The 14,159-nt window shown below is 40.9% G+C and overlaps 1 protein-coding gene across 1 annotated transcript in view; it reads left to right on the top strand.

The window, feature by feature from the left end:
- FAT4 (FAT atypical cadherin 4) overlaps positions 1-13,770 on the top strand; it is a 163,816-nt gene extending 150,046 nt beyond the window's left edge. Inside the window, exons 14-17 of the mRNA XM_077140084.1 lie at positions 1,935-2,059; positions 3,561-3,778; positions 8,510-8,771; positions 10,700-13,770. Of these exons, the coding sequence (XP_076996199.1) occupies positions 1,935-2,059; positions 3,561-3,778; positions 8,510-8,771; positions 10,700-12,564 (2,470 nt within the window). The 3' untranslated portion in view covers positions 12,565-13,770. The remainder of the gene's footprint in view (positions 1-1,934; positions 2,060-3,560; positions 3,779-8,509; positions 8,772-10,699) is intronic.
- The last annotated feature ends 389 nt before the right edge of the window (positions 13,771-14,159 follow it).

The following is a 14,159-nucleotide window of genomic DNA, read 5'->3' as shown; positions in this document are numbered from 1 at the left end:
TTAGGTAGAAAGGAACTAACATTTATTGATACCTTAGTATGTATCATACACTATTCTTAATATTTTGCTCTATTGATTCTTTTAAAACTTATAGCCATTTTGGGAGGGAGTTAGTATTGTTTTCACTTTACAGCTGAGGAAACACAATCATTCAAGGTTAGCCCACTTGCCCATCGAGCTAGAGAGTTGCAATGCTGAATCACCGGCTAGGCCTGCTGCCAGGTGCTGGATGCTCATAAATGGATAAAGCATGGTCGCTTTAAATTCATGATTCATGGTTCACAGTTTCCACACCTTCTAACTCCATCACTGCAGCTCCTCAGCTGGGTTTCTTACCTTTCAAATCCGACTATTTTTCCATTAAACAAAGCAAAATTTTATTAATCCAATTTTTCCCTTTAGCTATCATCCCAATTGTCTTTTGTTTCTTTGAAAGACTGTTCTAGCTTTGCCAAAATAATCAGTTACCTGCGTTGCTAAAATCAATGGTGAATTCTCTTCTACCTGAACTTCAGGTAACATTAGGAACATTTTATTGCTTCCTCCCGTTGAAATACTGTATTAGTTTATCACCCACAAGACACACCTGCTTTCTTCTCTGATGCATCCTATAGTTTGACCTGTTCTCTTCTGTTATCTCCGTTCATTCTTTTAGCCATTTTATCTGGTCTCGCGGTTTAAAGTACTATCTCTGAAGCTAGCGACTCTTCCTTGTTTATCTCTAGTGCAGACTCTTCTCCGAACTTTAGTCCCTCACACACAACTCATCCCATGTGGACTTCTAACAAACACCCACGATTTAAAATGTTTAAAACTGAACTTATGTTCTTTTCTCCCCACTCCTTCTAAACCCAGTCATTCTAGAATCTTCCCTGTCTCAGGTGATGATAGCTCAATCCATCCACCTGCTTTGCCAGAATACTCAGACTTACCTTTGATGTCTCTTTTTGTCTGTCATACATCACATGCAATCCACCAGCAGTCAGAATGAATTTAAAAAACAGAAGTCCATTTTTGACACTCATTTCTCTGCTCAAAATGCTTCAGTTACTTTCCTTCTCATTCTAAGCCGAAGTCAAATCCTAAATTGCCTGGCACTGCCCACGTGATCTGGCCTCCCCTTATTTTCCTGACTTTATCTACCTACTCTTCTCTTTCTTGTCCACTCTTCTCCAACCTCACTGGACCTGTTGCTGCTTCTCAAATATGCCAGGTATCTTCCCACCTCATGGCTTCCTTGCTTGCTCCTTCCTCTGGCAGGGATGACCTTCTCCCAGACGTAATCTGCCCCCTTCCTTCTCATGGGTCTTTACAATAAAGGGATCTTCCTTCACTGCCCTAACTTGAAAATGCAGCAATGTTCCAAACTCCCTGCACCACCCTTTCTCTGTCTTATTTTTCCCTAGCAATGAACTCTTTCTAACATAGATATTTAGCTAAATTTTTGGTTATCATCTGTCTCCCCCCAAAAGGGGAAAAAAAAATATGCTTATGGCAGTGTGGATGTTTGTGCATTATTTTACCATCTTGCCTGCCACAGTGTTTAGCACATAATAGGAGCTCAATAAACATTATCTGGATGACTAGTCCTCTGGGAGAGATATATAATCCAACAATATATGACCCCTGGATCAAATTAAAGAAAAATGTAAATTTGACCCAGATGGCTTGCTCAAATAAGAATTAATTAATGTGTGAGATGTTATTTTTGTAAGATTTGTAAGATTTTGTAAGGTCTGTAAGATGTTATTTCTGTTCAATGTTTATCCTTTGATAGGGGTACGCTGTGTGATACAGGACAATGCGAGCTGAAATAACTGAATTCTAGAAAGCAAACAAGTCAATAACAATGTATGGGTAAAATCTACTTGCATGTAGTAACTCCACCGGCATCTTGTTTAGTGTCTTTTGCTCGTTGTTGTGGTTTGTCTCAGGTGCCCCAGGCTGGAGGGCGCCTGCACGCGCAGCCCCTGCCAACACGGCAGCACGTGCGTGGACCGCTGGTCGTGGCAGCAGTGCTACTGCAACGAAGGGCTGGCCGGGAAGTTCTGCGAGAAAGGTGAGTGCGCGCTTAACCAGCTGCTGGGAATCACCCCAACCTGAAACTGCAGACATGCGCCTAGACACATAATTGGATTAAGAGAATGACCACTTCAGCAAAAATCTTAAATGCACGATAATTGCAAAGTATAGTAACATTTTAAAATTCCCCTATTTGACCTAAGGATTAATATCCTTGGAAGGCTTATTTATGCATTAAAATTTTAGCCTCTGTTTTTTACAAGTTTGATTTCGTTGCTTCTGTTTTACCAGTAGGACTGGTAAGCAATCTACCAACCACTGGCTTGATACATTCTGTCTTTTGGGAGATATTTCCCTGTAGGAAGTTGTGCACATTAAATCCCTGAATAGAGAGCGCAACACATCATGCACTGGCAATATAATCTGTGAAAATTAAGAGTGGTATTGAAATTTAATTTGCAGTTACCAGTATTGGTTTTGAATATTGCTTTTTCAATTGTTTCATTAGTCATTCATTTTTAAGCCCTAATGTTATTGTAAATAAGAAATCAATGTGTTCACGCTCTTGTTAGAAAATGATATTCTGTAATTTCAGACCTTACATCCCACTAACTGACCCTATTATGGCAGTGTTTCATTTTCAAATGAAAACAAAGGTGAGGGTGATTGTATTTCATGATAAAGTCATAGATATACTTTAATAACAAATCGTAGTTGCAGAAATTATCATTTCTGATAGATTATTTAGACATGGTAGAGACAGAAAAATTTATGCTGCTCCATGATTTTTTTCAAAAGTAATGGGTATTTAGCAAATAGAAACCTAATTATTTTTGAAATATGATGTGAACCATTGACTTGACTTATGCTTATAAGCCTGAGATTCTTTTTGAAATTATTATTTGAGCTATAATACACATACTATGAATTCACCCTTTTAAATTGTGTGTGGAAACTCATTTGAGCTCTTCAATTTTATGTCTTTTCTTCAGCTATATTATTTATTACTGTAACTTGAACTCCTACAATTCTGGAGTCAGATTATATGCTATTTGGTGATTACCGATAATAAAGTTAGGGTTTGAAATATAAATATTTGATTCTACACTTCTTTGTCCAAATTTCTAATAGGCTAGAGTCTAAAAGTCAGAAATCACTTTAACTATGAAAACATATGTCCATTTAGGAAGTTTGGAAACAGTGACACTGATAATAAGCAAATTTTTCAAGTACATATTTTCGACAGGTGGCTCTCTCTTCAGGTATTTAGGATTTATATCATGAATCAATCGTTTTGATGAGTATGTCACAAAGGATAAATAACTGTCATAAAGTGTTTTCACTTCATAGTTTTGAAATAGAGTTCAACAACTGAGTTAACAGATGGCAGTTATTTTTTTCAAGAGGAGAGTTAGGGGACGATCATTCCAAAACTAAGTGTTTTCATTGCCCTTTTTCTTAATTTTGTCACTATAGAAAACTCTCTAAGAAAAGTGTAATGGATGCTTTCATTTTTTTCTCTTGTTGTTGGCTTTTAGCTATTACCCCCGACACAGCCTTGTCATTAGAAGGCACAGGGCGCCTGGACTACCACATGAGTCAGAACGCGAAGCGGGAATATTTGTTAAGACAGAGCATAAGAGGGGCCACGGTGGAGCCTTTTGGTGTGAACAGTCTGGAAGTAAAATTCAGGACAAGAAGCGAGAATGGCATTTTAATCCATATCCAAGAAAGCAGCAATTACACCACTGTGAAGGTAAAAAAAAGCTAATGGTGACTTCATTTGGTGAGCTCTCCTGCTCCGTCACGGTTTAGACCACTTCTCCCACAATTTCTGTCCCTTTCTTTACAACGCATTAGAGTTCCAACCGATGCTGGGTGCTATTCCAATATCATCTGTCAACTATTCCTCAGGCACAGCCAGCGATCGGAGTGGCTTGGTTTCTAAACATTTCTGTCTTAGCTTAGACTAGGGACCACTGCTGGGTAGGCCAGTTGAAAAAGAATTTGTTGCCATTTATTTTCTCAGGTTAAAATTTACATTGCTTTTAAAACAAAACATCCTATGTCCTTGAAATGGTGAAAATGTTTTCCTCCAAGAATTATTCCAACTACTGAGATGTGTGTTTATTTATGTCTATATATATATATCAATTAACAAGATTAGAATAAAGAAAGACATTTTGAAATTATCTGACTTTATTCTGTTGACTGTTAGGTAGAATGTATGATATTGGTTATGTTTGGAATTTATTGTAAGCACAATTTTGGCAAAATTCTCCAGGTAATTTCTAAACAAATTGTTTTAAAACATTGTATTTCATGAGAACAAAAGACTGATTTGTCACTAGGCTTTTATATATATATTTTTCCCCTCATATGCAAATGAGTACAACAGATAAATGAGTGACTAATTTTATTAGGTATGCATTTCCCATCAACTCCCAGCTTTCTTAATCTCTAACACTGTTAGTCTAATTTCTTTCCCACAAAAACGTTTGTCTCTTAGTCTATCTGTTTGGTTCAGGTATTTTGACTGCTTTCCATTAGTATCATTTTTATATTATAATTCCATAGACAATTTTTGTGATATGAATTTTAGTAAATTTTTAATGAGACAAATCTAGATTTCCTGAATTCTTTTTACTCATAAATCAATATTTTGAATATATTATTGAGGCTAGCTCATAAAGAAAAATGGTAATATCCATAAAATCACTAGGTTTAGTTCACTTAGAATAGTAAAATTAAAACAGATGTTCACCTCTCAACATCAGCCTATTCTCAAAATTTCTCTTTGTGCAGGCCAACTGTGGTTGTTATGTTGCATATGCATGTCCAAAAGTATGTACAAATACAAATGTACAAAAAATCCTTATTTTCTTAAAGCCTCAAATTGTAATCCTCCTAGTCTAATGGTACTAAACTACAAATAATTTTTCCTCCCACAGAACTTTTGGAAATGTCCGGACATAGCTTATTGCTGCAAGTGGGGGAAATGTGCTGCTTGCTTCTTGTAGTGTGTGTGTATGTGTGTGTGTGTGTGTGTGTGTGTGTGTGTGTGTGTGTGTGTGTGGTGGGGAAGAAGGTTCGCTGTGCATTGTAGGATGTTTAGAACCATTCCTGGTCTCTACCCACTAGATGCAAACTTTCTTGACCAAAATGGGGGAGAGAGAAATGAGACCAAAAAGTGTCAGTGACTGAGAGACTTCAAACAGAGTCGAGAGGTTCTCCTGGAGGTTCAGAATAGCGCATTATATAGATATTCCTTGTTAGTTTATAAGTGCTGGAGTGGCTGGAGGGAAGTGCCTGAAACTGTTGAGCTGTGTTCATCCTGAAGGTAACTGCAAAGAAAGAACGTTCACAGTGTGACTGTGGTTGTGAGAACCTTGTATCTGATGCTCCTTTTATCTAGAGTATGGACAGGTATGTAAAAAAATATGGATAATAAAGAAATAAATGCTAGGGGGGGATAAGTGGTAAAATAATTTGGGTAGCTGGAAACACTAATCGTCAATAAGAGGGAGGGGTAAGGGGTATGGGATGTATGAGTTTTGTTCTTTTTTTAGCTTTTTATTTCTTTTTCTGAGGTGATGCAAATGTTGTAAACAATGATCATGGTGATGAACACACAACTGTTTGATGAGACTGTGAGCCATTGACTGAATGCCATGGATGGATTGCGTGTGTGTTAAGAATTTGCCAATAAAAATATTTTTTAAAAAAAGGAAAGAGATATAGGCTTTCATAGACTATAGGATATTTTTTGTATCTTTTGAAAAACTTTGACATTGAGTTCCGTTCATTATCTGTTACGCTGCTTCCACATTCTCGTGCCATTTAAATGACATATTAAACATATCTGTATGTTATCTCTTTAAACCAAGGAGTTCAAGTAAAAATACAGTGTGGCTGAAGAAATAAGAGACAGAATTCTTTCTTTCTTCCAAAGTAACTGAGTGTCAGGACCCATTTTGTTACCATAAAATCTTGCATTTCCAACAATACAATGGCTTGCGACTTCTCCAAACTTCTTTACATTGGTAGCACATACTTAGGAGATATTGTTCACATTGCAAAGTAAATGTTAGTGAAGAAAAATAATGTATAATGCAGACCAAAATGCACATTTATTTTGTATGAAGTTTTGAACAGCTGCTTTTCAAAGAGATTAAGGGGCCTGGCAGGTAAAGTGAGTAGACAAGATAAGAACAGGGAATAAAAACTAAATAGAAAGAGAGCAGCTGCTGTAAGTGGGCAAGTTATTTGGATGAGAGGATACGATCTGCTTACTCAGGAAAGGAAGTTAGATAGAATGGTCTGTTACTTATCAGTTAGCTTATCCATGCCCAAGGGTGCTGGTTTTCTTCTTTCCCTCTTTTGGCTCACTTCCTGACAGTTTCTTTCTTCCTTTTTTATTTTCTGCAGGCTCTGAATCAATATCATGCCTTCTCTCTGTCTTCATCTATGTCTTCGAATCTCTCTCTCTGTCCCCCTCTCTCATTCCTTCATTCTCTCCCTCTGTCTCTGTCTCTCTTCTGACTCATTTTCTCTCTCTCTCTCTCTTTTTCAATGACACACACACATACACACACACGAAGGCAGCCAGAAAATATTTTGAAAAGCAAAAAAGAAAATGGGTAAATGGAATCACACATCATTCAGTGAGTGAGAGGGAGGTGAAGCTGGTAGCAGTAACAGTGTAAGGAGAAAGGAGAATGCACAGAACAGGTAGAGTCTGATTGGATGAAGAAATTAGGAAGGCCAAAATTCAGAGACAGAAAGTAAAACAGAAAGCGTGTTTGTGGATCACCATATGGATGCTGGATTTTAAGTATTTCTCAAATCTCCATTCATGGAAAGTCACATAGCTCCTAAGTTGGAGCTCTGTATTAATATTAAATGTTGGACTTTACATTACAAGTGGATTTTATTGTTTTGGTGTGTAGTATTTTAAATTGCTTTTGTTTTGTTGGGTTTTTAATTTTCAAGTGAGGTTGCAGATATGACACAGAAGATTAAAAGCTCTGTGGAGTCAAAAATAAAAAATAAAAAAAATAGATAAATCTATGAATAAATAAAACTAAGCAAAAATGAATGGTAGGTTTTGAAAGTCAAGAGTAATATAAGTGTTAGGGGGAGAATTATCGGAGAGAAAGAAACATTAGGAACATTGTAACGGGAACTTATATCACTCATCCCGTCGGTGATGTATTCCAAGTGCTCGCTGCTCTGAAACCCATCCACTGAAAGGATGACATGGCGAAGTCAAGTAGACTTCCCCCAAAGCAAGGAGGAGACTCTTTCTCATTGCTTCTTTTCAGAAAGGACTCTATCACCAAAGAGGGGGTGCTGTTTTCACTCATGTTTGATGAAATATTATTGTCATTTGACTAGAACGTTCTCCTTTTCCTGAGTTTGGTGCTGAAATATTGTACTGTCTGAAGGAGCTGCTTTAATAAAATATCAGCATATGAGTAATGTACATAAATGTATTAGGCACATTTTCCACAAAGTACAAATGTACTGATTTTTAACTCTCCCAAATGTAGAACTGTTCGTTGCATGTAGAAATAGCATTTAATCTGAATGACAAAATAAACCGATTCATCTTTCATCTCTGTCATTCGAATCAGTGCCACTTCATCCCCTTGCCAGCTCTATCCAGCAATACTGATATACTTTCTGAACCAAATGTTCATCCTGCCTCATAAATAACTTCATTTTCTAAAGTTGCCTGCTCAGACTACTGGAAACTTAGTAACTAGAAAGTGGAGTAGGAGCTTCCTGTTACCCAAAGTTCTACTGGGTCAAATGAAAGAAACCAAATATCTGTTAGAGAAATTGTAAAAGACAGTCAAAGTGGAGCCTTGCCCACACAGTTCATTATTAAGGGGTCAGAATTTATTCATCTTAATTTTTTCAACTAAATAAATGATGTAAATAATAGGTGTGATGTTTTCTAAGTTTCCAATATATAATTGATGAGAGGTAAATTAGTTGTCTTTATTTTTCCATCTGCACCTAACTTTTAGCTGAGTAATTTATTTTTTTCTTTTTGCAAATCATTTTAACACTTTTTTAATCACTATAACCCATAGACTAAACTGTCCAAACCAACACACTCACCATTGCCATTAAAATATAGTCACAAAAATGTACAATTCATCTATGTTGAAATGGGTCGACTCAACGTTATCACAATTGTGTTCTGGAAAAGAATTATATCCACCTTGAATCATTAGATACATATTGATTATATAGAGAACTATATAATATATAAAGAACTACTGAGACTATTAAATGAGAAGATATAGATGGGTTGTTTAAATTATAGAGGCTATATTTATGAATACACCCAAATAAAACCAGACTCCTAAGTTATTCTGTTTGTTTTAGTTTGGCCAGTATTTTAGTATTCGTACCATTTGTGATTCTATGCAAGTATATCATACTAAGTTCACATTAATTTAAATTTGTTTTACAGATTAAAAATGGCCGAGTCCATTTTATATCAGATGCGGGAGTCGCTGGGAAAGTGGAGAGGAATATTCCTGAAGTGTATGTTTCTGACGGCCATTGGCATAATTTCCTACTTGGAAAAAATGGCTCAGCCACAGTATTGACCATGGACGGAGTCTATAGCAGAGACATCACCCATCCGACTCAGGATTTCGGTGGACTCAATGTGCTGACTGTATCTCTTGGAGGAATTCCACCCAATCAGGCTCATCGAGACATTCAAATAGGTAAATGCTTAAGATGAAAAGTCACAGAAGAAAGGTAAAATTGTTACACACTAGGTAACAATTGGATCTCTGATCAGATCAATTATGGAGAATCTAAGACTATTATTGCTTTCTTTAGAAAGCTTGTAAGACGCTATCAGCCACTATTTCCTTTATCCACTTGCACGTGGCCTCTTAAATTCATTTTTCTGCCTGCAGCGCTTTGATGCTTTCCTTGTCACTGAAGCACTTATTTATCCCTTCATTAATTTACATGACAAATGTTCACTGAGCTCTCTGCCTGACACTGGAAGTACAATTTTAAACTAAATATATAGCCATCATCCTCATAAAACATATAGTCCACTAAGGGATATAAACATAGACCAAATAATTATACCAACAAATATGTAGGTAAACGATGCTAAGTGAAATGAAGGAAGATTATAGAGTTCAAAGGGGTTGCCAAATTGAAAGGATTAAGCCCCAACCTCACTGACTTGGACTACACTTTAACTGCAGTAGCCTCCTCAAAAGTTTCTACTTACGAAGAGTTTACATTCCTAGGAATGGTTTAAGAACACGTTTTTCTGGGGTACATAGCTCCAAACATACATATCAATTTAAGTAGTCTATAATTTAAGTAATTAATTGTAGCATTCCCAAAGTCTTAAATAACGATTTAAATATATATATAATTATTTTTATCAAGCCATAAATGAAATGATATGGCTTGATAAAAATAATTATATGAAAAAAAGTTCCAAAGTTTAACGGCAAATCTACAAACTCAGAAAAAAATAACAATTTTAAGTAAATTCTGGCAATTTTTCTTCATCCTTCCTGTGCTAACCTATACATGTTCATGTAGTTTATTCCTTCACAATCTATTATTTATTTTGGCAGAGTGGTTACAGTGGAGTGGAATTTGATAACTAGGTCTGAAATCATACTTTAGATATATTTTATAAATATAGCTGTATATGTCTATATATGTAGATATATATATAGATTTATGTCTACATATCGTTTAATATATACATATGTAATTGCAAAAGGTAAAACAGGACATAGATGACTCATAAACACTGAACTCTTACTTACTGCTTAAGAGCCAGTCACATTTTCAGGAGATATTTGGTGATTCTGGGTGTTGTAAACAAACAAGCCCGGTGTGCGGGTGGCTCGGTGGTGGAATGCTCACCTTCCATGAGGAAGACCGAGGTTTCGTTCCTGGGCCATGAGCCGCTCCCCTAAAAAAAGTAAAAAAAGAAAGCCAGTGTAAATCGTGCTCCTTCGCTAGTACTAAAGTAGATCCTTGGACCCTGACGCAGGAGCTTTAGCAGTTTCAATGCAACTTAAATCAAGTGAAGTGTTTTCCAACTTTTCTTTTGTTTTTTCATCATCCCCTAAACAGCCTCCTTAGACATTTTTTCTAAACCTTCCACACGGCCTCAGGAAATGTGGAAGACGCAGTTACACCGTACATCCGTGTAGCCCTTTAGAGGTCCGCAGACCATTGCATTGCTAAGAATTTTTTATCCCCAAGAATCAAAACTCACCCCCTTTGGGGATGATAGCGCCCTCGTTGGGAATGGCCTGGTGGTTGAACTATTGCCCTAGTGCTTATTTTCTTGAAGTTCATTTCTGTATAGTCACTTAGGTGTGTATTCACTGAAAACATAACCCCACTGGAATAAAAAGAGGGAGAGAGAGAAATGCCCGGCCTGCTCGAGCCATTCACAGGTCTTCAGAGCGCTGGCGTCCGAGCCCCCCACCCACTTTTGCCGCGGACGCTTTGCGCCTTTGGCTCGTCGCGTCAGGGCCTGCGCAGCGTCTTGCCTTCGGTGGCTCCGGGGTCCCGGCTTCTCCGCTCCCCGGGCGCGCGGCTCCCCCTGCGGCATCCTCGGGTCCTGCTTCCCTCTCACGTGCCCGGTGCTTTCCTGCAGGTTTCGACGGCTGCATCGCTTCGCTGCTGTACGGGGGCGAGAGCCTTCCCTTCAGCGGCCGGCACAGCTTGGCGTCCATCTCCAAGACGGACCCCTCGGTGAAGATTGGCTGCCGCGGCCCGAACGTGTGTGCCAGCAACCCGTGCTGGGGCGAGCTGCTGTGCGTGAACCAGTGGCACGCGTACCGGTGCGCGCCCCCCGGGGACTGCGCCTCGCGCCCCTGCCTGCACGGCGGCACCTGCGAGCCCGGCCTGCACGCGGGCTTCACCTGCAGCTGCCCCGACTCGCACACGGGCAGCACCTGCGAGACGGCGGTGGCCTGCCTCGGCGTCCTCTGCCCCCCGGGGAAGGTGTGCCGGGCCGGCAGCCCCGGGGGGCCGGCGTGCGTCCCCGGCCAGCCCCCGGAGGAGCCCTCCCTGCCCCTGTGGGCCGTGCCCGCCATCGTGGGCAGCTGCGCCACCGCCCTGGCCCTCCTGGTCCTCGGCCTGATCCTGTGCAACCAGTGCCGCGGGAAGAGGGCGGGCGGCGCCGAGGGTGAGAAGAAACCCAAGGAAAAGAAGAAAAAGGGAAGCGAGAACGTTGCTTTCGATGATCCCGACAACATCCCGCCCTACGGCGACGACATGACGGTGAGGAAGCAGCCCGAAGGGAACCCGAAGCCGGACATCATCGAGAGGGAAAACCCCTACCTCCTCTACGACGAGACGGACCTCCCCCCCGGCGCCGAGACCCGGCCCAGCGCGCCGCTGGCCTCGCCCGAGCAGGAGCCCGAGCTCTACGACATCGACAACGCCAGCAGCATCGCGCCGTCCGACGCCGACATCGTGCAGCACTACAAGCAGTTCCGCAGCCACACGCCCAAGTTCTCCATCCAGAGGCACAGTCCCCTGGGCTTTGCCAGACAGTCCCCCATGCCCTTGGGCGCCAGCAGCCTGACCTACCAGCCGTCCTACGGTCCGGGCCTGCGGGCCGCCCCCCTGAGCCACTCGGCGGGCCCTACCCCCAACCCGCTGTCTCGCCACAGCCCCGCCCCCTTCTGCAAGTCCTCCACCTTCTACAGGAGCAGCCCGGCCCGGGAACTGCACGTCCCCATCAGGGACGGCGGTGCCTTGGAAATGCACGGGGACGCCTGCCAGCCTGGCGTTTTCAACTATGCCACGAGGCTGGGAAGGAGAAGCAAGAGTCCCCAGGCCATGGCCTCCCATGGCTCCAGGCCCGGGAGCCGCCTAAAGCAGCCCATCGGGCAGATTCCCCTGGAAGCATCTCCCCCGGTGGGCCTCTCGATTGAAGAGGTGGAGAGACTGAACACCCCTCGCCCCCGAAACCCGAGCATCTGCAGCGCAGACCACGGCAGGTCTTCTTCAGAGGAGGACTGCAGGAGGCCACTGTCCAGAACGAGGAACCCAGCGGATGGCATTCCAGCCCCGGAATCTTCTTCCGACAGTGACTCCCATGAGTCTTTCACTTGTTCGGAAATGGAATATGACCGGGAAAAGCCAATGGCGTATACTTCCAGGATGCCCAAATTATCGCAAGTCAATGAGTCCGATGCAGATGACGAGGATAATTACGGAGCCAGACTGAAACCTCGGAGGTATCACGGCCGCAGGGCAGAGGGGGGGCCGGTGGGCCCCCAGGCAGCAGCCCCGGGGCTTGCTGACCACACGCTGCCCTTGAAGCTTGGCCAGCAAGCAGGGAATTTCAACTGGGACAACCTCTTGAACTGGGGACCTGGCTTTGGCCATTATGTGGATGTTTTTAAAGATTTGGCTTCTCTCCCAGAAAACGCAGCAGCAAATGAAGAAAGCAAAAGTGGGACAACTAAGCCTGTCCCCAAAGATGGGGAAGCAGAACAGTACGTTTGAACTTTAGGTCCTGGCATTAGAGAAGACATAAAACCGAGCAACACTCAAACCAGTCCAAGGGTGCCGACCAGGTTGGGTCGCATTTGCAAAACAGGCCGGTATGGACTGGGAGAAAAGAAATACTTTCAAAAAATAATAATAACCGCAATGCTGCTGAAACAGACTCGAAACAGCTCTTTAATTTATGTATGCTTGGTTGAACTTATTTTCCTGCATGCATTGAATTCTGTGACTCGTTATGTGGCATGCAGCATTCGAAAAGTTTTCCTTATTTACCAATGTTTGACTTGTGATTTTTTAAATGGATACCTTTGCCATTGCAGAAACGGACTTGTGTCTTCACTGTGGGGTTGTGTGTATTGTTTCCATTGTATCATTATTGGTGCTGTTATTATTGTTACTTTGCATTGCAAGAGCTTTGAGATTTAACCTAAACCTTGTAGAGTGTAGAAGAGAGACCTCCCCCTTGAATGAAAGACTAAGCAGTATTAACAGTTTTCAGGATGGTAGTTTCCATGTCTGGTGGTGTTCAGAAACGTTTGCGTATTGGAGTAAGTTGTACATGACAGTGGGTACTGAAATTAGATCATTTTGTTCAGCACTTTAGAACCTTCCCACAAAACTGTGTTATAACTCCTGAATCTTTTTGAGCGTGGCAGTGGCCTTCTCACTTTCATCAGGTTTTCCAGTAGGAACAAAATGATTGGGTGTTGTCCCCAGAACTCTGCCACTCTCCTTGCTGTGGAATGATGTTCTCAGCAGCACTTCTCAGAGATCCTTTTAAAAGTTATTTATTGAATAAATGTTCTATGGTTTTAACATTTTAAAGAATTGACCTAAAGAAAGTTTATGATTGGACTTATTTTTTCAGCCATTTAACATTGACCCCAAGTACCCAGTTTCTATAATTGACGTAAGGTCAAATTTCAATACTTCATTACTTTCTGTTATTTTATAAACCCTTCTTTTAATACTGTGTAAAAAGTTCTTTTTGTTTGTTTGTTTTTACAACTAAGCTGTGTTTTTGATACTGATATTTTCCTATGCTGAATTGTTTTCTTACTTTCAGGGAAGGTAAGAAAATACGGTTTTTTACATTTGTTACTTATGTAACATTCATATTTTTCACGTTTTGATATTTGTAACATACTGTATGCTTTCTACTTGTAAATGCCAATAATGGAATTAAAATATTTATTTAAAATATTTTGGATCCATAAGAACAATATTAATTTTTCATCTCCCTATATTCTTTGCATATGCCATTGAGAAAGGTCTCTGCTTGTATATAAGGTATGGTGGGTTTGAACCAGAAATAGGCAGCCCCATTTTCTTTTAAAAGCGGGAGTATGACCATAAATAGGCAACATCATTTTCTTTTAAAAGCGTGAGTATAAATAACTGGCAGGACAGCTATTATAGGGTCACTTTAGTGCTTCCCAACATGTCAGATTTCTTGGACTTCTCTTGAGCATGATAAGTCTAGGCTCAGTCAGTCTTAAAGGACTAACTCTATAATGAGTCTGGTGTAAGCAATGCATATTTGCACGTTCCCTGAAGAGCGTATTCACTGAAGCCAGCTTTGGGCAAAACGT

Source organism: Tamandua tetradactyla, chromosome 22 (genome assembly GCF_023851605.1).
Source record: "Tamandua tetradactyla isolate mTamTet1 chromosome 22, mTamTet1.pri, whole genome shotgun sequence".
Taxonomy (NCBI): Eukaryota; Metazoa; Chordata; class Mammalia; order Pilosa; family Myrmecophagidae; genus Tamandua; species Tamandua tetradactyla.
This window is presented reverse-complemented; position numbering and strand designations above follow the sequence as displayed.